Source organism: Oncorhynchus mykiss, chromosome 5, assembly GCF_057628025.1.
Source record: "Oncorhynchus mykiss isolate SJ-2025 chromosome 5, ASM5762802v1, whole genome shotgun sequence".
Lineage (NCBI taxonomy): Eukaryota > Metazoa > Chordata > Actinopteri > Salmoniformes > Salmonidae > Oncorhynchus > Oncorhynchus mykiss.
This window is the reverse complement of record NC_143026.1, coordinates 66,231,799-66,255,944: the sequence shown is the minus strand read 5'-3', so window position 1 is coordinate 66,255,944 and position 24,146 is coordinate 66,231,799. Positions and strand designations below refer to the sequence as shown.

Sequence of the window (24,146 nt, the reverse complement as noted above, 5' to 3'; positions counted from 1 at the left end):
ACCTCTCTTGCCAATTGTCCTGGACCTTCTGTTGACACAAAGCCCCGCCGATCCATCACGACTGGTCTGCTGACGTATTTCGGGCCGATGTGCTCTCAACCGGCCTCTGCGTCGTTGATGTTGGTGAGGACGCAGCTACTAGCCCCAGCCTGCTAGCTCTCTGAGTGCCGTGTCTCACACTCGCCTAGCGTAGCGATGACTGCCGAGTTGCTCCCTGTTTCGTCCATTGCTGCTTTTTGGACCCTATGATCACTCGGCTACACAGCTGATGCCTACTGGACTGTTCATTAACACGGTACTTAATTTAGTTATCTGTCGGCCCCAGCTGTCAAGTGTCAGTTGTGCAGAGGTGAGAACTGAGTCAGGCGCAGGACACAGAACTGAGTAAAACAACGTACTTTACTCTGAAAAATAAATCAGCCAAAATAAATCCACGCAGGGAATAACAAAAAAGCCTCGAACTCAGGCCCTGTGTGTAGCTAACTGACACACACTGCCCATTAATCGCCATTTACCCGTTGTTGTCATCTTAGCTGTTTACCCGTTGTTGTCTTAGCCCTCCCAATCAACACCTGTGATTGCTTTAGGCCTCCCTCTAATGTTAATATGCCTTGTAAACTGTTGTTTAGGGTAGCTCTCATTGTTTTGTTTTACTGCGGAGCCCCTAGTCCCGCTCTACATGCCTCGGTTAGCTCCCTCGCACCACCCCCCACATATGTGGAGACCGCACCTAGCTTAACTGGCGCTTCCATAGATGCAGCCTCTCTTATCGTCACCCAATGCATAGGTTTACCTCCACTGTACTCGCACCCTACCATGCCCTTGTCTGTGCATTATGCCCTGAATCTATCCTACCATGCCCAGAAGTCTGCTCCTTTTACTCTCTGTTCCGAACGCACTAGACAACCAGTTCTTTTAGCCTTTAGCTGTACCCTTATCCTACTCCTCCTCTGTTCCTCTGGTGATGTAGAGGTTAACCCAGGCCCTGTGTGTCCCCAGGCGCTCTCATTTGTTGACTTCTGTAACCGGAAAAGCCTTGGGTTCATGCATGTTAACATCAGTGGCCTCCTCCCTAAGTTTGCTTTATTAGTCAAACAACCACCCCTCATCACTGTCAAATGCTCCTTAAAACACTTCTAAGAGCAGGCCTTTCTAATCGACCTGGCCCGGGTATCCTGGAAGGATATTAACCTTATTCCGTCTGTAGAGGATGTCTGGTTATTCTTTAAAAGTGCTTTCCTCACCATCTTAAATATGCATACCCCATTCAAAAAATGTAGAACTAAGAACAGATATAGCCCTTGGTTCACTTCAGACTTGACTGCCCTTGACCAGCATAAAAAAATCCTGTGGCGTACTGAATTAGCATCAAATAGCCCCCGCGATATGCAACTTTTCAGGGAAGTTAGGGACCAATTTACACAGGCAATTAGGAAAGCAAAGCACAAACTCCAAAGAGTTCTGGGACACTGTAAAGTCCATGGAGAATAAGAGCACCTTCTCCCCGCTGCCCACTGCACTAAGGCTAGGAAACATTGTCACCACCGATAAATCTACGATAATTGAGAATTTCACTAAGCATATTTTTTTGACCATGCTTTCCACCTGGCTACCCCTACCCCGGTCAACAGGTCTGCACCCCCCACAGCTACTTGCCCAAGCCTCCCCCATTTCTCCTTTACCCAAATCCAGATAGTTGATGTTCTGAACGAGTTGCACAATCTGGACCCCTACAAATCAGCTGGGCTAGACAATCTGGACCCTCTCTTCCTAAAATGATCCGCTGCAATTGTTGCAACCCCTATTACTAGCCTGTTCAACCTCTTTCGTATCTTCTGAGATCCCTAAAGGGGGAGACACTCTAGACCCAAACTGATACAGACCTATATCTATCCTACCCTGCCTAAAGCTAAGTTAATAAACAGATCACCGACCATTTCGAATTCCACCGTACCTTCTCCGCTATGCAATCCGGTTTCCGAGCGGGTCATGGGTGCACCTCAGCCACGCTCAAGGTCCAAAACGATATCATAACCGCCATCGATAACAGACAATACTGTGCAGCAGTCTTTATCGACCTGGTCAAGGCTTTCGACTCTGTCAATCACCACATTCTTATCGGCAGACTCAACAGCCTTGGTTTCTCAAATGACTGCCTTACCTGGTTCACAAACTACTTCTCAGATAGAGTTCAGTGTGTCAAATCGGAGGACCTGTTGTCCGGACCTCTTGTAGTCTCTATGGGTGCCACAGGGTTCAATTCTCGGGCCGACTCTTTTCTCTGTATACATCGATGATGTCGTTCTAGCTGCTGGTGATTCCCTGATCCACCTCTACGCAGACGTATATCATTCTGTATACTTCTGGCCCTTCTTTGGACACTGTGTTAATAACAAACCTCCAAACAAGCTTCAATGCCATACAACACTCCTTCCGTGGCCTCCAACTGCTCTTATATGCAAGTAAAACTAAATGCATGCTCTTCACCTGATCGCTGCCCGCCCCGCCCGCCCATCTAGCATCACTACTCTGGACAGATCTGACCTAGAACATGTGGACAACTACAAATACCTAGGTGTCTGTTTATACTGTAAAATCTCCTTCCAGACTCACATTAAGCATCTCCAATCCAAATAAAATCTAGAATCGGCTTCCTATTTCACAACAAAGCATCCTTCACTCATGCTGCCAAACATACCCTCGTAAAACTGACCATCCTACCGATCCTTGAATTTGGCGATGTAATTTACAAAATAGCCTCCAACACTCTACTCAGCAAATTGGATGTAGTCTATCACAATGCCATCCGTTTTGTCACCAAAGCCCCATATACTACCCTGGCTCCAGGTCATCTATAAGTCTTTGCTAGGTAAAGCCCCGCCTTATCTCAGCTCACTGGTCACCATAGCAGCACTCACCTGTAGCACGTGCTCCAGCAGGTATATTTCACTGGTCATCCCCAAAGCCAACTCCTCTTTGGAGGAGTTGGCTTTCCAGTTAATTGCTGCCAATGACTGGAACGAATTGCAAAAATCACTGAATCCGGAGACTCATATCTCCCTCACAAACTTTAAGCATCAGCTGTTAGAGCAGCTCACCGATCATTGCACCCGTACAGTACACAGCCCATCTGTAAATAGCTCACCCAACTACCTCATCCCCATATTGTTATTTATTTTTTTGCTCCTTTGCACCCCAGTATCTCTACTTGCACATTCATCTTCTGCACATCTATCAGTGTTTAATTGCTAAATTGTAATTATTTCGCCACTGTGGCCTATTTATTGCCTTACATCCCTAATCTTAAGCAATTTGCACACACTTTATATAGATGCTTTCCATTGTGTTATTGACGGTACGTTTGTTTATCCCATGTGTAACTGTGTTGTTTGTGTCGCACTGCTTTGCTTTATCTTGGCCAGGTTGCAGTTGTAAATGAGAACTTGTTCTCAACTGTCCTACCTGGTTAAATAAAGGTGAAATAAAAAATGACAGTACCATTTGCCCTGTGGTTGTATTCTGTATGCATGGCTGTGCCTGTGCCAAACTACTGCTCTGTTTCACTTTCATTATGGTTTCAAACAAGTTTGCAGACGTAACACATAATACATGTATACATGGGAAGCATGCTACCCTATAATGTACAGAATGTCAATTAATTCAGTGTAACAGAGCCATACAACAGACACAATATTGATGCTTATCTGCAGTACTAGGGCCATAGCCAGCCCATAGCTGCAATAGTTAATCAGTGCCATCATCACAGGGCCATTATAACTATTTTGCCTCCTACACGATATAGCAATGGAGACTGAGTGGCACTGGTGTCATAAGGTTTTGAGTACCATTATTATCAGTAATAATGAGTCAGAAGGATCTGAACTTACGGATAAAGAAAGTAAAAATATAAATGCAACAATGTTCCATGAGTTTAAATAAAATACATTTTTCATACACACAAAAACTTTATTTCTCTCAAATGTTGTGAACATGTGTTTACATCCCTGTTAGTGAGCATTTGTCCCTTGACAAGATTATCAATCCGCCTGACAGGTGTGGCATATCAAGAAGCTGATTAAACAGTATGATCATTACACTGGTGCACCTTGTGCTGTGGACAATAAAAGGCCACTCCAAAATGTGCAGTTTTGTAACACAACGCCACAGATGTCTCAAGTTTTGAAGCTGCGCGCAACTGGCATTCTGACTGCAGGAATGTCCACCAGAGCTGTTGCCAGAACATTGAATGTTAATTTCTCTACCATAAACTGCCTCCAACATTGTTTAAATAATTTGTCAGTATGTTCAAATGGCCTCACAACCGCAGACCATGTGTAACCACGCCAGCCCAGGACCTCCACATCCGGCATCTTCACCTGCGGGATTGTCTGAGACCAGCTACCCAGACAGCTGACGAAAGTGTGGGTTTGCACAATCAGAGCATTTCTGCATAAACCGTCTCAGGGAAGCTCATCTGCCTGCTTGTCATCCTCACCAGGGTCTTGACCTGACTGCAGTTCAGCATTGTAACCAACTTCAGTGGGCAAATGCTCACCTTCGATGGCCACTTGCATGCTAGAGAAGTGTGTTCTTCACGGATGAATCCTGGTTTCAAATGTACCGGGCAGATGGCAGACAGATTTACTGCCGTTGTGTGGGTAGCGGTTTGCTGATGTCAACTTTGTGAACAGAGTGCCCCATGGTGGCAGTGAGGTTATGGTATGGGTAGGCATAAGCTATGGACAACGAACACAATTGCATTTTATCGATGGCAATTTGAATACACAGAGATACTGTGACGAGATCTTGAGGCCCATTTCCGCTTCATGTTTCAGCATGATAATGCACAGTCCCATGTCGCAAGGATCTGTACACAATTCCTGGAAGCTGAAAATATCCCAGTTCTTCCATGGCCTGCATACTCATCAGACATGTCACCACCACCCATTGAGCGTGTTTGAGATGCTCTGGATCGAAGTGTATGACAGCCTGTTCAAGTTCCCACCGATATCCAGCAACTTCACACAGCCATTGAAGAGGAGTGGGACAACATTCCACAGGCCACAATCAACAGCCTGGTCAACTCTATGTGACCTTTAAAAAAAAGGTCACATAGAGTTGCCCGTATTCCCAATCATGTGAAATCCATAGATTCGGGCCTAATGAATTTATTTCAATTGACTGATTTCATTATATGAGCTGTAATTCAGTAAAATCTTTTAAATTGTTGCATTTACATTTTTGTTCATTGTATGAAGAAGAAGAATAAGAACTGAACATCTAACTTCACCACAAAATATTGATACACCACCACATAGCATATGTAGAGCAGCAAGTTTATTTTAGGCTACTGTACAGAACAGTAATAAATACACAACAGAATTAGGATTGGACTGGCCTATTTATAAGCCATTATCATCATGTGATTATTTTCAGTCATGGACATCACAGTCCTGGCAGAGTCAGGAATATTGCCTACTTGAATGCCAAACCAATATTTGACAAAAAAGCAATTATTTCAAACTGATCCAATAAAGTAAAATGTTATTTGTCACATGCGCCGAATACAACTGATGTAGACTTTACAGTGAAATGCTTGCTTATGAGCCCTTTCCAACAATGCAGATTTTAGCAATAATAATACAAATAAAAATAGCAACACAAGAGTAATAAAATACACAACACTGAAGCTATATACAGGGAATACCACTACCAGATCAGTGTGCAGGGGTACAAGGTATTTGATGTAGATATGTACATAAAGGCATGGTAAAGTGACTAGACATCAGAATAGATAATAATAACAGTAAGAATAAAGAACAGAGTTGCAGAAGCATATGATGAGTGTGAAAGTGTGTGTATGTTGTGTCGGTATGCGTGTGTGTGCATGTAGTGTATGTGAATGTGTGTGGGTTTTGTGTGAGAGTCAGTGTGGTGTGTGTGAGTGAGTGTGTACAGTATGTACAGTTGAAGTCGGAAGTCTACATACACTTAGGTTGGAGTCATTAAAACTTGTTTTTCAACCACTCCACACATTTCTTGTTAACAAACTATCATTTTGGCAAGTCGGTTAGGACATCTACTTTGTGCATGATACAAGTAATTTTTCCAACAATTGTTTACAGACAGATTATTCCACTAATAATTCACTATATCACAATTCCAGTGGGTTAGACATTTACATATATTAAATTGACTGTGCCTTTAAAAAGCTTAGAAAATTCCAGAAAATTATGTCATAGCTTTAGAAGCTTCTGAAAGGCTAATTGACACCATTTGAGTCATTTGGAGGTGTACCTGTGGATGTATTTCAAGGCCTACCTTCAAACTCAGTGCCTCTTTGCTTGACATCATGGGAAAATCAAAAGAAATCAACCAAGACCTCAGAAAAAAAATTGTCTGGTTCATCCTTGGGAACAATTTCCAAATGCCTGAAGGTACCACGTTCATCTGTACAAACAATAGTACACAAGTATAAACACCATGGGACCACGCAGCCGTCATACCGCTCAGGAAGGAGACGCCTTCTGTCTCCTAGATATTAACGTACTTTGGTGTGAAAAGTGCAACTCAATCCCAGAACAACAGCAAAGGACCTTGTGAAGATGCTGAAGGAAACAGGTATAAAAGTATCTATATCCACAGTAAAACGAGTCCTATATTGACATAAGCTGAAATGCCGCTCACCAAGGAAGAAACCACTGCTCCAAAACCTCCATTAAAAAAAGCCAGAATACGGTTTGCAACTGCACATGGGGACAAAGATTGTACTTTTTGGAGAAATGTCCTCTGGTCTGATGAAACAAAAATAGAACTGTTTGGCCATAATGACCATCGTTATGTTTGGAGGAAAAAGGGGGAGGCTTGCAAGCTGAAGAACACCATCCCAACCGTGAAGCACGGGGGTGGCAGCATCATGTTGTGAGGGTGCTTTGCTGCATGAGGGACTGGTGCACTTCACAAAATAGATAGCTTCATGAGGAAGAAAATTATGTGGATATATTGAAGCAACATCTTAAGACATCAGTCAGGAAGTTAAAGCTTGGTCGCAAATGGGTCTTCCAAATGGACAATGACCCCAAGCATACTTCCAAAGTTGTGGGAAAATGGCTTAAGGACAACAAAGTCAAGGTATTGGAGTGGCCATCACAAAGCTCTGACCTCAATCCTATAGAAAATGTGTGGGCAGAACTGAAAAAGCGTGTGCGAGCAAGGAGGCCTACAAACCTGACTCAGTTATACCAGCTGTCAGGAGGAATGGGACAAAATTCACCCAAGCTTGCGGAAGGCTAACCGAAACGTTTGACCCAAGTTAAACAATTTAAAGGCAATGCTACCAAATGCTAATTTAGTGTATGTAAACCTCTGACCCACTGGGAATGTGATGAAAGAAATAAAAGCTGAAATAAATCACTCTCTACTATTTTTCTGACATTTCACATTCTTAAAATAAAGTGGTGATCCTAACTGTCCTAAGACAAGGAATTTTTATTAGGATTAAATGACAGTAATTGTGAAAAACTGAGTTAAAAGTATTTGGCTAAGGCGTATAAACTTCCGACTTCAACTGTATATTCTTGTGAGTGTGCATAGTAAGTGCAAGATAAGGTCAATGCAGATAGTACAAACATAGAGTAGAGAACTGCAAATAGATAGATGAGAATGAGAAAAATACATCTGATTAAAGGATGGATCACCCAAATTACAAAAGGACGGATTGGTTTCCTTACACCCTGTAGGCAGTCTGTGGACAAGGTACGATAGTGATCCAAGCTTTGATTCCACGCTCCATGTCCAAATCATCAATGAAGTAACTTAATTGAGCTAGGCAACCAATGTCAGTCACTTTAAGATGATTTGGACCGGAAAGCAAAAAATGTACTTGCATTGGTTTTGGACTGCATTTGAAAACAGTGGCCAGGTAAACATAAACAAAGCATGGATTGCTGTCTTACATTGTCCATAGAGTGCTTAGGCCTACATGGTAAGGAAACCAATATGTACTATCCCTTTAATTCTCTACAAAATGTTAGCAATGCATATCTGTCTTCCTCAGGTGTTGAATTGTACCTACCATAAAGTTGGAACATTTGTGGCCTACTTTTGCAACAGTGGAGTAGGCTAACTATAGATGTTTGACAAAAGATGGGCGTTGTCCATCCAGTCAAATTTCTGGATCTGTGGTTGACACTCCTCGAAAGGAAGGATTGTTTGTTGCATAGAGTTAGATAGAGGGCTCTAGTACTACAAACGAATTTTAGCACGGGGAAAGCCTTTAAGGACTTTCACTATTTTGAAGTAGTCAACTGGGTGGGACTTCCCATGGGAAAAGGAAGGATCACATAATTTCATCCAGATCACCAGGTGGGATCAGCCAATGATTTACACTCGTGAGCAAGCCTTCCATAACTGCAGATGGCAGTAAAACATTCCATAACTGCAGGTGGCGGTAAATCGCCAAACTTGGCGTTATGCCTGTTCAAACACACTCCAAGTGACAGTAAATAGAAAATTGGCTACTTCAAAATGGAGATGGTTCTCAATAGCGCTGCCAGAGATACTGTATATAATGACGAGATGGTCAACGCCCTAACAATGGGAGTCATTATCCCAAGGGCCGAAAAGCAGGCGCTCTGCATATAGCTGTGTATTACCGCTTCGCCTCTACCTCTCTGGCACTGTCAGTGCTCTCACAGACATGCCTATCTAAGTCTATGGTTTGTCGGTTTCTCTAACAAACTTGGCAGTTTTTAGACCTGCCCGCAATGACAGCGTGTAAACCCCACCCATTCAGCTTTGATTAACCCCCCTCATTCTCTGTCTTGATTTGCTTTCGCTCTGTCAGTGACTTTTCCTCCCAAGTGTAGCCAGCAACAAGGTAGTGAGTGTACATCACACCCGGGCTGACGCGTGATTACCAAGGGGAAAAAATTAAAAGGGGCGATAAACGCACGAAACATTCAAGGCAATGCCCCTTTTGTTGTCAGCGAGCGTTTTATAAGTGTTTGATTAGTTTGAATCTATCTACATTTTTGGAGGATGATACCACAATGAACGTTAGCCAATTTGGCGTTTTAGCTAGCTAAGTGTCATATATGGCTAGCTAGCCCGCCTAGCTATATATTTTAGCCAGCTATCTAACGTTAGCCATACTTGTTAGCTAGGTGGTCACGGCTGGCAAATACAACACAAGCTAGCTACAGTACAGTAGCTTGCTATCCTAGCTAGATAAAGCGAGTACTTTTTTTGTTTTTAATCTTCGTCGTGTTTTGCCGTTTAACAGCTAGTTAGAAATTTAGTTAACTAGCAGATGGACAGTTTCATTCACAGAGGCTCTTTGTCACTACTCGGACGTTTTATGGTCTTGGTTCTGGGGCGGCTAGGCGTAGCATGAGACTGTACAGATGTGGCAGCCAAGTTTGTCCCGTTGTCTCCGGGTCTTGGGTTGGTAAGCACACGGCAATTTAAATGCGTTGGAAGAGTCGTTGCTAGAGAACTACGACATTTAGTTAGAAATATATTGGTCATTTTTGGACTGAAACGTTAACTATCCTGTTGACTGTGAAGAGCTAGCTAGCTATTGTCGCTGGCTAGGTGCTATCGCGTTTAACTGGGCCATATTAGCTAGTTGTATCTGCCTTGACTAGAGACTTACAAGCTGTCAATTATTTGCTGTAACTGCCCAATGCTAGCTCGCGCAAAGGCGTCCTCAAGAGGCCAAACTTCGTAGCTAGCTGGCTACATTTGTTGCATCCACACCACTCATTTATTTTTACCATTGGACTGTCTATTCGGATTTACAAAGGGAATTGGGACAATTATTTGCTATTAAGTGTGAGGTGTGGGCGCCGCATTCAAGTCTGGCGTTTAAATACTGCGGTGATGACTTTAGAATCCATGATGGGTTGTTGCCTGAGCGAGGAGGCGAAGGAGTCCAAACGAATCAACGCCGAGATCGATAAGCAGCTCCGTCGAGACAAGCGAGACGCGAGGAGGGAACTTAAACTTCTTTTGTTGGGTACAGTAACATTAAACCATTCTTCCTCCATACACACACGTCTTCAATTATTGTGATTGGTATGTGATGGCTTTCAATTTCGGAGTCAATTATGCATCATTGCTGAAGTGATACCATTCATCATAATGATATGAGTGTTGTATTTGATCTATAAGGATTTATAGTATGCAAAACAAGTTGCCCCCAATTACATAACAGCCATGCTGTTGCTGTTGTAAACCACAACGTTTCCCTACGTTATCCGATATGTAAAGCGATTTGACTTTATGATTTGGATGGCATTGTGAGAGCAACTCTGCATTGTTTGTAAAGGACTCGTGCATATCACGGGAAAGTCTACACCTGTTGTATTTGAAACATGTGACAAATAAATATTTTATTTTGAGGATTCTACGTGAAGCCTCCAGGGCTGACATATCTGAGCTGTATTACAGTGCATAGGACAAACATGAGCCCCACAGTGGACACGTCATAAAACCTAGCAGTCAAGCACAGAAATCGTTCCAATCGTTTTTTTCACCATTCATTTTTCCCATAGGAGATTGTAGAACCAGTTCAAACAAGGTCTGTTTTATGTAGGCTTTCCCTGGTGTGACGTTTTGATAACTGAAAATTTCTCTTTGACAATGTGACATTTATCAGTATCAAGTTAATTTCCCCTCAGCAAAGTATTTATCAGCAAAGTGGTTTTATTTCGAGGGTGTTGGGAGCACTGTAAGTTATTTAAGATAACTTCCAAGAGTTACAGTTTCAAAAGATGGGCAGGGACTCCACTGTGCTGACTTTAGGGGGACGCTTGTTCCACCATTGGGGTGTCAGGACAGAGAAGAGCTTTGACTGGGCTGTGCGGGAGCTGCCCTCCCTTAGGGGTGGTTAGGGCCAAGAGACCAGAAGTGGCGGAATCGGTCTTGAAGATAATGCAAGCTTCAAATGGAAGCCACTTTGGATGGTTGAAGACCAGGCGGGCTGCGCCATTCTGAATAAGTTGATGGCACAAGCGGGGAGTCAAGCCAACAGTTGCACGAGTCTAGACCAGGATTTCTCAAACTCGGTCCTGGGGCTCCCACTGGGTGCACATTTTAGTTTTGTTCTAGCACCACACAGCTGATTCAAATAACCAACTCATCAAGCTTTGATTATTTGAATCAGCTGTGTGGTTCTAGGCAAAACAAAAATGTGCACCCAGTGGGAGCCCCAGGACCGAGTTTGAGAAATCCTAGAACTACAGGGTGTTGTCCAGGATTATGCCAAGGTTCTTTGCAAGGTTCTTTGCACTCTGGGATGGGGACACTGTGGACTTGTCAGCTGTGATGGAGAGTTCTTGAAGCGGGCAGGCCTTTCCCGGGAGGAGGACAGCTCCGAGGTTTAGCTTCAGGTGGTGGGCCAACATCCAAGCTGAGATATCTGCCAGACAATGTGTGTCGCCGCCTGGGTGTCAGAAAGGGGGTAAGGAAAAGAGATGTCATCCGCATAGTAATGATAGAATAGACAATGTGAGGAAATGACAGTGCAGAGTGACTGTGTGTAGAGAGAGAGAAGAGGGTCTAGAACCGAGCCCTGGGGGACACCAGTAGTGAAAGCACGTGGTGCAGACACAGATCCTGTCTACCTGCCAGGTAGGATGCAATCCAGGAATGTGCAGAGCCTGAGACACCCAACCCTGAGATGGTGGAGGATCTGATGGCTCACGGTTTTGAAGGCAGTGGATAGATCTAGGACCAGGGGGGGGGGCAAAGTAGGCCAACAGGCCGTAACTGGCCTGTCGGGCACTTCAATCCAGCCCGCGAGGCATACATATATTTATACATTTGTAGTTACATTTTTTTACCCCTTTTTTTTCTCCCCAATTCCGTGGTATTCAATTGGTAGTTAGTCTTGTGCCATCTCTGCAACTCCCGTACAGAGGCGAAGGTCGAGAGCTGTGCGTCCTCCAAAACACGACCCAGCCAAGCCGCACTGCTTCTTGACACAATACCCGCTTAACCCAGAAGCCAGCCGCACCAATGTGTCGGAGGAAACATGCTACCGGCCTGTCACAGGAGTCACTAGAGCGCGATGGAACAAGGAAATCTTAGCCTGCCAAACCCTCTCCTAACCCGGATGACGCTGGGCCAATTGTGCGCCGCCTCATGGGTCTTCCAGTCACGGCCAGCTGTAACACAGCCTGCGATCGAACCCAGGTCTGTAGTGATGCCTCAAGTACTGCGATGCAGTGCCTTAGACCACTGCGCCACTCGGGAGGACCCCTCAAATTGATTTTAACCATTGGTCCCCCCAAAAATGGGGCCCTCTGTTGAATTTCAAAATCCCGATGTGGCCCTCGAGCCAAAAAGTTTGCCCACCCCTGATCTAGGAGGATGAGGGGAGAAAGTCCGCTTTGGCAGAGTGGAGAGCCTCTGACACAGAGGAGAGTGGTCTGTTGAGTAAGCTGCCTTGACGCCTGTCTGGTTAGGGTCAAGAAGATTGTTCTAAGGGAGATAACGAGAGTTGGTCAGAGACCGCACGCTCAAGTGTTTTAGAAAGAGAAGAAAGGGATACCAGTCAATGGGTGGGTTTCCCTGTGGGTCCAGCTTTTTATTTGACTTTCATGGGCTTATCAACACCAAAGATAACAATTACATTTTAGAAAAACAATGGCAACACTAGCTATTCTCTTATGGAATTTGAAAGCCCTTAATATTGCTAGCAAATGTTCCAGCTGTCTTGATATTCTAGCAAGAAACCATATTGAAATAGCAATGCTCGAAGAAACACACCTGCACCAAAAGGACACGCATTAGAATAGAGAACCATTTGTACAAACTAGCTGATTTTTGATCAGCCCCAAACAAAATGAATGATGTAATCATAATGATACATAAACTCAATCACCATCATTGGTAAAGACCAAGAAGTGTATAATGTATCCATAATGGAAAGAGAACGGCCTTTATTAATGTGTATTCTCAAAATGTATATAATCATATATTTTTTGATTCTCTGAACAGCGTGTTAGAATTAACTGAATTCCAACTGTTTATTGGGACAGACGGGAATGCCATTATGGACATATCTGGTACAAATCTAATAAGACCACTACAATTCACAGGCAACCAAGTCTGTCCAACATATACTATTTGATTACAACCTTATTGATGCCTGGTGAGCTTATAACCCTAAAGCAAAAGATTACTCTTTCTATTAAACAGGCACAAAACATTCTCCCAAGTCGATTTAATACTATTATCTACTCTATTTTCTTAAATCAAGAAAATGGAAATTCAACATTTAAGCCTTTCTGATCATCATGCTTGTTACTGCCAGATACACATTTCAGAATCTTGTAAAAGAGCCACAAGGTGGAGCTTTAATATTTCCTTACTACAAATCCTACTTTCTATGAAAATTTGAAATTGAATGAATTCATAATGATTTACCCCATTTTTCTCCTCAATTTTGTGATATCCAGTTGGTATTTATAGTCTTGTCCCATCGCTGCAACTTCTGTATGGACTCGGGAGAGGCGAAGGTCGAGAGCCATGTGTCCTCAAACACTGCACTGCTTCTTGACACACTGCTCGCTTAACCCTGGAAGCCACCCGCACCAATGTGTCGGAGGAAACACCATACTGCTGGCAACCGTGTCAGCGTGCATGCGCCCGGCCTGCCACAGGAGTCGCTAGAGCGTGACCAAACCCTTCCCTAACCCGTACGATGTTGGGCCAGTCTCCCGGTCGCGGGATCGAACCAGGGTCTAGTGATGCCTCAAGCACTACGATGCAGTGCCTTAGACTGCAGGAGGCCTAGATTGAGTAATTAAAAAAATATATATAAGAACTCCTCTTCTCTCAACTGAGGAAGCCTGCTTGCTGGGAGCCCTCATTTCTCTCCATGAACTCAAAAGGGTATTGGATAACATGAATAAAGGCACCTGGTTGTGACTGTATTCCTCCTGAGGTCTATTTAACACTTTGGAATCAATTAGTTCCACCGTTACTGTTACTTGAAAATATTAACACAGCCGTTCACAAAGGTTCATTTGGAAGGGATTTAAATACAGCACTAATTCCGCTTTTATTAAAAAGGTTACGGATGCCTCACAGTGCTCTCACAAACTCCCTCTCTTTGATAAACACAGTTTAATATCAATTTTCAAATGTTCTGTCTTCCCGTCTCGAAACTTACTTACCCAAATTGATACATCTGGACCAAAGCGGGTTTATTAAATGATTATCCTCAGAACCTCCGTCTATTACATACCTTACATGCTTCATCAGAAACTAAAGCTCCTTGGGCAGTTCTCTCGACGCAGAAAAAGCTTTTGATAGACTAGAAGGGTCATATCTGTAGTTGGTTTTTGAACATATGGGTCTTAGCTCCAATTTCATGATTAAAGTACTATATGACAATCCCTCAGCCATAGTAATAACAGGCAATACCTGTTCCGTTCAGAATAACTAGAAGTAGCAGGTAAGGTGATTCTCTCACCTCTTCAATTTGTCTATGGATCCCCTGGCCCGGGCGATTTGATAATTGATGGAAATTACTCATCTCTCACTTCTATGGATCACATAATCTCATTATATGCTGACGATATCTGACTTTCTCTTGACAATATATCTCAATCCCTCCCAAAAGCTCAGATAATCATAGACAAATGCAGCTCTATTTCAAGTTATAAAATCTAACAATCTGCCCTACTGCCACTCGACCCTGATGGAGGACTCCATCCCAATAGTTTCCCATTTGAAATATTTGGGAATAGAGATATTTCCTTCCTTAGATAAAACCATGGCCTGAAACTTTAACAGAACACTCAATTAAATTCGACCGGACTAGATGGACTAATATCCATGGTTTTTTAACCGGCAGATTATCTATTATCAAGATTAATATATTGCCACAGCTGAATTTTTGTGGTTAAATGCTTCCCTTGTCTCCCCCTTCTGGCTATTGTGATCAAATCCATAGCACGGCTTCAAAATGTATATGGCCAGCAATGTTTTCGGCACTGAGCAAATTTCAGGTCTGAGCGCAAACTTGAACATAGTGAAAATTTGGTGCAACTTCCAGCGCGTGTTTGCTATGAACAGTTAGGCTGTACCTGCAATACAGTTTTAAGTGGTCATGTAGACTACTGTGGCTATTTTATCATAATGTAAGCCTACCAGAGTGGCCTACCATCAAAACCAATGGAGCTTATGTATCCCATAACATTTTAATATAGAAATAGCTGTTATATAATTTAGCCTACAGTAGCAGTCAATTTGTGGTGTTCAATGTAGGCCTACATTCCATAAGACTTTTAGAAAAAAACATGCATGGCTTGACATGAACCTGTTTATCCACTTGTGCTCCAGACAAGGAGGTGGTAAAAATGTTGGTTTTTGATGCAAGAAACCACTTAAGAAAATAAATTGCATTATTATTCCCATACCATGATTACAGAGAATCAAACTATGCCACCCTCTGCCTATTGGCTACTTAGCTTATTCAAGCCTGTCTCAAAATACAACACTGCCCCTTTAAGACAAAAAATAGCTCTTTACCTGACATGCTTTTCAAAGATGTCTAGAAATGTATAAGTTTTGTGCTCTTGTAGGAAGCAATCACTCTCCCATTGCTGACTACAAATGATCTATAACTGTGCAAATAATTCACTAACTAGCAAAGAATATGAACAAAATGTGCACACGTGGCTACATGCAGCTCTCGCTTTGATCTTAAAACAAGTGCATCTACTCACGATCATGCTGTAAACACAGTACAGTTCAATGTAAATGGCACAAATCCATATTATGGTGATGCTCTATTTGCATGTAAGCCTACAGCTCTGATTGTTTATGCCACACTGGTCTGTGTAGAGTATGGGCTGACTACAACAAAATCTATTGCATAGTTTCTTGTTTCGCTATATTGCATTGAAAGTGGCTAATATTGCATTGATTCAATCAACTGCCACAGTGAAGGGAAACCTTGATCGTGTTAACATGGAAAACTCTAGAACACTGGTCATCAACCCTTTCTGAGTCAAGATCACAGATTCAAAATGCAAGCCAAGATCTACCGCTCAGATTTATTTATAACAGGACTTAAAAAACGCAAGGCTAAAACAGTACTGTAGCAATGATGTTTGTGCAGTAAGCTATAGGCCCAATACATTATCACCGCATATTTTTAAATTTTATTTCACCAGGAAGGCTAGTTGAGAAAAGTTCTCATTTACAACTGCGACCTGGCCAAGATTTTTATTTTTTATTTTTTTTTAACCTTTATTTAACTAGGCAAGTCAGTTAAGAACAAATTCTTATTTTCAATGACGGCCTAGTGGGTTAACTGCCTGTTCAGGTTAACTGGGTTAACTGCCTGTTTGTACCTTGTCAGCTCGGGGGTTTGAACTTGCAACCTTCTGGTTACTAGTCCAACGCTCTAACCACTAGGCTACCCTGCAGTGTGAACAGACAACAACACAGAGTTACACATGGAGTAAACAATAAACAAGTCAATAACACAGTAGAAAAAAAAGTCTATATACATTGTGTGCAAAAGGCATGAGGAGGTAGGCAAATAATTACAATTTAGCAGATTAACACTGGAGTGATAAATGATCAGATGGTCATGTGCAGGTAGAGATACTGGTGTGCAAAAGAGCAGTAAAGTAAATAAATAAAAACAGTATGGGGATGTGGTAGGTAAATTGGGTGGGCTATTTACCGATGGACTATGTACAGCTGCAGCGATCGGTTAGCTGCTCAGATATGTTTAAAGTTGGTGAGGGAGATAAGTCTCCAACTTCAGCGATTTTTGCAATTCGTACCAGTCACAGGCAGCAGAGAACTGGAAGGAAAGGCGGCCAAATGAGGTGTTGGCTTTAGGGATGATCAGTGAGATACACTTGCTAGAGCGTGTGCTATGGGTAGGTGTTGCCATCGTGACCAGTGAACTGAGATAAGGCGCAGCTTTATATTGGCTTTGCTTGAATTGCCCTGCTAATGCATTATTTGTCAGGCCATTTTAATTAAACAAAAAAATATATACATTATCGTTCAGACGTTTGGGGTTACTTAGAAATGTCCTTGTTTTTGAAAGAAAAGCAATGTTTTTTTTTGTCCATTTTAAAAGAACATCAAATTGATCAGAAATACAGTGTAGACGTTAATGTTGTAAATTACTATTGTAGTTGGAAACGGCTGACTCTGCCGTCTACACGGTATTTCTAATTAATTTCATGTTATTTTAATGGACAAATTGTTTTTTTTTCTTTCAAAAACAAGGACATTTCTAAGTAACCCCAAACTTTTGAACGGTAATGTATATATTTCAAAATTTGAGCTAGGATATATGATTACACCGGTAAAATATCTGTTGTATTACTTGTGAAGCACAGCTGAGTGAACATACATTTAAATAATATTTAATTGGGCTGATGGTCAGTTTCAGCAGATGGAGGGTCCCCCTCTCAAAATCTCCCTGACCAAAAAGGGTCACAGTCTTCCAGATTAAGACACAAGTTGAGTTGCTCTGCATTATTTCTGCCTCATGCACAAATTCATGTTGCTCTTATGAACAGAGGAAGTGAAATATTCCTCTATTTATTACTGCTGCAGTGCTTGTTGTAGCACTGAATGGAAATAGGAAAAAGGTGCATTTTCTAAGTTTTGAATACAAAGTGTTGACAGTGCTGAGTAAGAACTTAAACATGAATTCACTCATAGAAACAGCATCTCTTTGCTGTATTTGTTGTCTCTCTAGTCATGGTTTTAAACATTTTGGAATCTCACAGTATCAACTTTGCCGTAGCTTTCTTTTATGCCTGCTACGATACTGCAGACACTGTCATCTGAGCCATCCGATTGGCTAGCGGTAGGCTTATAGTGCAATTGATTTGCTCTCTGTGCCTGCCCATGAAGGTAGTTTGTACCTTGAGACACATGAAATAGTTAAAAATGGCAACAGTTCGCCTACCCGGCACAGGGCAGCTGGATCGGATGCACCTACCGCCAACATCCCGAGACAAAACAAAAAAAAATAGGAACAAGGCTTTATCGTTGGGTTTTTTACAGAACATCAACTGGTTGTTGACAACTGCGCTAGATAGTTGAGTGATGTTCAATATCGTGCTTCATTTCTGCTCGGCAGTCCAGGGGGAGCTGCGCAGCCGATTCTGGCATACTGCACGCACAGCTGAGTGAACATTGATTGCAAGGTAAGTGAGCATGGAAAAAATTTATGAACTTGGAAAGAGGTAGGACGATTATCCATACCAAACTTCAAATTGTATTTACAGGCGCTAGTACATCCTAAATTGGTTTCGACATGATTCTTCTGCCCCCTGGCTGAGAAGAGAGAGAAATATGGTGTCTCCTATTATCCTGGAAGAGGTGGTCTTCACTCATATATCCTATAATGAATGTCAACTTCGCTTTCGTCCAATTATTACTCAATTTCTATTTCTCTGTCAACTTGACGGCCGACGATGGTGATGACATCGTGATGTCACAAATTTTCTGCACCTCCAGAGTCTGGTGATGGGCAGCGCAGTGCAGTGAGCACACAGCAGGGTGACATGCCAAATGGCCTGTTCCCTATTTGCCATTGTCTCAATTTTCAATACATAATTATATATACGAAGGTATGTGGACACCCCTTCAACTTAGTGATTTCGGCTACTTCAGCCACACCTGTTGCTGATGGGTATAAAGTCGAGCACACATCCATGCAATGCCCATAGACAAACATTGGCAGTAAAATGGCCTTACTGAAGAGCTCAGTGACTTTTAATGTGACACCGTCATAGGATGCCACCTTCCCAACAAAAAGTCAGTTTGTCAAATTTCTGCCCCAGTGAACTGTAATTGCTGTAATTGTGAAATGGAAACATTTAGGAGCAACAATGACTCAGCCGCAAAGTGGCAGGCCACACAAGGTCACCGAATGGGACCACCGACTGCTGAAGCGCGTAAAAGTTGTTTTATCTCGGTTTCAACACTCACTACCGAGTTCCAAACTGCCTCTGGAAGCAAGGTCAGCCCAAGAACTGTTCGTCGGGAGCTTCGAAATGGATTTCCATGGCCGAGCAGCCGCACACAATCCTAAAATCACCATGTGCAATGTCAAGCGTTGGCTGGAGTGGTGTAAAGCTTGCCGCCATTGGACTCTGGAGCAGTGGAAACGTGTTCTCTGGAGTGATGAATCGCTTCACCTTCTGGCAGTCCGACGGACAAATCTGGGTTTTGTGGATGCCAGGAGAACTCTATCTGTCCGAATGCATTGTGCCAACTGTAAAGTTTGGAGGAGGAATAATGGATTTGAATATAGGCAACATTCTAATTTGAAATTATAATGTGTAATTAGGAACTGTTAGGTCTAGTTCTTTTTGACCATGTCTTAGGTCTACCTAAAGGTTTCTGAAAAAGAACATCAGTATGTTAACCTTTTCTGTATCAGAGTAGCAAACTCCGCAGGACACGGCCCGCAACCAAAACATGCGGACTCTCCTTCACTGCAGCCGACGTGAGTAAAACATTTAAACGTGTTAACCCTCGCAAGGCTGCAGGCCCAGACGGCATCCCCAGCTGCGCCCTCAGAGCATGCGCAGACCAGCTGGCTGGTGTGTTTACGGACATATTCAATCAATCCTTATCCCAGTCTGCTGTTCCCACATGCTTCAAGAGGGCCACCATTGTTCCTGTTCAAAAGAAAGCTAAGGTAACTGAGCTAAACGACTACCGCCCCATAGCACTCACTTCCGTCATCATGAAGTGCTTTGAGAGACTAGTCAAGGACCATATTGCCTCCACCCTACCTGACACCCTAGACCCACTCCAATTTGCTTACCGCCCAAATAGGTCCACAGACGATGCAATCTCAACCACACTGCACACTTCCCTAACCTATCTGGACAAGAGCAATACCTATGTGAGAATGCTGTTAATCGACTACAGCTCAGCATTTAAGACCATTAGTACCCTCCAAACTCGTCATCAAGCTCGAGACCCTGGGTCTCGATCCCGCCCTGTCAACTGGGTACTGGACTTCCTGACGGGCCGCCCCCAGGTGGTGAGGGTAGGTAACATCTCCACCCCGCTGATCCTCAACACTGGGGCCCCACAAGGGTGCATTCTCAGCCCTCTCCTGTACTCCCTGTTCACCCATGACTGCGTGGCCATGCACGCCTCCAACTCAATCATCAAGTTTGCAGACGACACTACAGTGGTAGGCTTGATTACCAACAACGACGAGACGGCCTACAGGGAGGAGGTGTGGGCCCTCGGCATATGGTGTCAGGAAAATAACCTCACACTCAACGTTAACAAAACTAAGGAGATGATTGTGGACTTCAGGAAACAGCAGAGGGAGCACCCCCCTATCCACATCGATGGGACAGTAGTGGAGAGGGTAGTAAGTTTTAAGTTCCTCGGCGTACGCATCAGACAAACTGAATTGGTCCACCCACACAGACAGCATCGTGAAGAAGGCGCAGCAGCGCTTCTTCAACCTCAGGAGGCTGAAGAAATTCGGCTTGTCACCAAAAGCACTCACAAACTTCTACAGATGCACAATCGAGAGCATCCTGGCGGGCTGTATCGCCGCCTGGTATGGCAACTGCTCCGCCCACAACCGTAAGGCTCTCCAGAGGGTAGTGAGGTCTGCACAACGCATCACCGGGGGCAAACTACCTGCCCTCCAGGACACCTACACCACCCGATGTTACAGGAAGGCCATAAAGATCATCAAGGACAACAACCACCCGAGCCACTGCCTGTTCACCCCGCTATCATCCAGAAGGCGAGGTCAGTACAGGTGCATCAAAGCTGGGACCGAGAGACTGAAAAACAGCTCAAGGCCATCAGACTGTTAAACAGCCACCACTAACATTGAGTGGCTGCTGCCAACACACTGACTCAACTCCAGCCACTTTAATAATGGGAATTGATGGAAATTGATGGAAAATATATTACTAGCCACTTTAAACAATGCTACTTAATATAATGTTTACATACCCTACATTATTCATCTCATATGTGTATATACTGTACTCTATCATCTACTGCATCTTTATGTAATACATGTATCACTAGCCACTTTAAACTATGCCACTTTGTTAACACCCTACATTACTCATCTCATATGTATATACTGTACTCGATACCATCTACTGCATCTTGCCTATGCCGTTCTGTACCATCACTCATTCATATATTTTTGTACATATTCTTTATTCCTTTACACTTGTGTGTATAAGGTAGTAGTTTTGGAATTGTTAGATTACTCGTTGGTTATTACTGCATTGTCGGAACTAGAAGCACAAGCATTTCGCTACACTCTCATTAACATCTGCTAACCATGTGTATGTGACAAATAAATTTGATTTGATCATGGACTTGTTAGAGGTCTGTCCATCTTTTGCCCTTTCGTCAGGTCTGCTGGCTCACCTTTATCATTCGGCCTGAAAACAAAGAACTGCCAACTAGGCGTAAATATGCTTTTCTTTCCCACAAAGTCAGCCATAGATTTTCTGATTTAGCATAGCCATACTGTAGTGGAACTTTGTTTTGAACCGTTTCACACGTACTAACGGGTGTGATCATTCTACAGTGGTCCCTGCAGCGTATGCTCAAACCGATGTGATTATTAAGCTTATTTAGAGCGTCCAGTTTCGATTGACGCAACGCAACCGTCAGCATTGGAGCTAGCCACTTTAAAAAAAAATCCTGAACGTGACCAGTTTATTTTTGGATGCAATGTTAAGAAATTCACAGAAGTAGCGACAGCATACACAATCATCCAAACTGGAAAATGTAGGCTATGTTAGCGCTAACTGAGGAAAGATTGACGTAACTCAAGCTGCCATTTTTAGAGAACTCTTGGCTGACAGAAGCCACAATATGAATTGGCTAATAGTAATTACTATTCACAATTCATTACATCACGGGTGAGCTCAACAATTATCTAAATACGAGACACTTTCTAGAAATCAAAAGTAATCCGACGATGGATAGTTTGTGTGCGCCCCCATGTTTGTTCTTTTGCGTCAAATAAAAATGAGGAGACGAGTTTCATTTGCAGTATACATGTTGAAGGGGTTGTCATCTACTATTGTTCACTTGCCTTCATTCACTTCTGGAAGTTTACTCGAAAGATAAGTGAACCATTGCTTCACCTCATAACGTCTTTGGTCTGACAGACGTGACACCCAGAATGCATTGTGTGTCAACAAACATGGCGCCGCAAATAGCTTAACCTTAGCTCATTTTATAATCAGGACAACAAAACACCCAAAAAGTATTTTACACACAATGCAATAATCGGAATGCATTATTTGTCACCAGTACTTGAAAACGGTAAATGCATTATGCTTCGTACATACATAGATACATACATAGGAAACAAGATGATATACAGAAAATAATGCACTTACTTTGATAGGAACGCACATATCCAAAGTTATTATTTGTAAGTAAAACAACAATGCGAGTGCCAGCCAGAAAATGTGCAAGACTGCGCAAATGTTTGCATACTTGATGTGCGTAAAAAATGGGGAAGGGCTGTGCTCGAAGAGCGACATTTGTCCGGCTCAGTAAAGATTCAAACATAAATTGTCCGCAACACTGAAATGCGCTACTTCACCTCAAATCAAACTGTTGTTAGAAAATACAACCTGTTTGAAAATCAAATTGAATCATAGCTTCTAGATAATTAGCAGGCAGCTCGAGTTAACTGTAGTGTTGCGTAAAGTCACATTTTGGAACAGTGAGTGCATTCTGACATCACGTGCATAAAAAAAAAACTTGGGCTGCGGCGACCATTAGAAAAGGTTAGAAGGTAGGTTAATATTATTGATATCTGAGTATTGTTATGGACAATAAAAACATAATCCTACCAATTTTGGAAAATCATTCTGCAGCCTAGACTAGATAATTTTTCAATAACTAGGCCTAGCAATGTCCTTTACCAGACTCTGGAGGTGCAGTCAAATTTGTGACATCACGATGTCATCACCATCGACAGTGGCTGTCAAACATAGTTGACAAATAGAAGTTGCGTAATAATTGGACGAAAGCGAAGTTGACATTCATTATTGGATATATGAGTGAAGACCACATCTTCCAGGATAATAGGAGACACCATATCTCTATTCTCAGCCAGAGGGCAGAAGAATCATGTCAACCAATTTAGGATGTACTAGCGCCTGTAAATACAATTTGAAGTTTGGTATGGATAATCCTCTTACCTCTTTCCAAGTTCGTACATTTTTTCCAGGCTCACTTACCTTGCAATCAATGTTCACTCTGAGCTGCGCGCGCAGTATCCCAGAATCTGCTGCGCAGCTCCCCCTGGACTGCCGAGCAGAAATGAAGCACGATATTGAACATCACTCAACTATCTAGCGTAGTGGTCACCAACCGGTCGATCTCAAAGGCATTCCTAGTCAAAACCTAAAATGTTCTGTAAAAAAACCAACAATAAAGCCTTGTTCCTATTTTTTGTTTTTGTCTCGGGATGTTGGTGGTAGGTGCACCCGATCCAGCTGCCCTGTGCTGGGTAGGCCTACTCAGTTTGCTGCATGCACAAAATAAATATTAGACAGCAAGCCTCTTGATCCAGGAGGAGATTGTCTGCTGTTACCAAGCAACTGATTGATTTTGGAAGACGCTAGATAGCTAACTAGCTCCTAAAATAGCAAACCAAATGCCCAACAGCATTTAGCACTTTTTAGACGGTTAACTTAATAGTTTAAAGATATCAAGCTGTCAAACAGTTGTTCCATACTGTAATTAGATCTGTAATTACATTGTGTGTGTACAGTTGAGGTCGGAAGTTTACATAAACCTTAGCGAAATACATTTAAGCTCAGTTTTTCACAATTCCTGACATTTGATCCTAGTAAAAATTCCCTGTCTTAGGTCAGTTAGGATCACCACTTCATTTTAAGAATGTGAAATGTCAGAATGATAGTATAATTATTTCTTTCAGCTTTTATTTCTTTCCACACATTCCCAGTGTGTCAGAAGTTTACATGCACTTAATTAGCATTGGGTAGCATTGCCTTTAAATTGTTTAACTTGGGTAAAACGTTTCAGGTAGCCTTCCACAAGCTTCCCACAATAAGTTGGGTGAATTTTGGCCCATTCCTCCTGGCAGAGCT

General features: G+C 42.7%; 1 protein-coding gene across 5 annotated transcripts in view; it reads left to right on the top strand.

Annotated features, from left to right (window-relative positions):
- Positions 1–8,819: 8,819 nt before the first annotated feature.
- Positions 8,820–24,146, top strand: part of LOC110524330 (guanine nucleotide-binding protein subunit alpha-11) — a 104,316-nt gene continuing 88,989 nt past the window's right edge. For all 5 annotated transcript variants that reach the window (XR_016496244.1, XR_016496243.1, XM_021603871.3 and 2 more), the window contains exon 1: positions 8,820–10,018. Coding sequence is in view for 3 of the 5 variants with exons in the window: in XM_021603871.3 (XP_021459546.3) it covers positions 9,883–10,018 (136 nt within the window). In the remaining 2 variants the exon portion in view is untranslated. The remainder of the gene's footprint in view (positions 10,019–24,146) is intronic.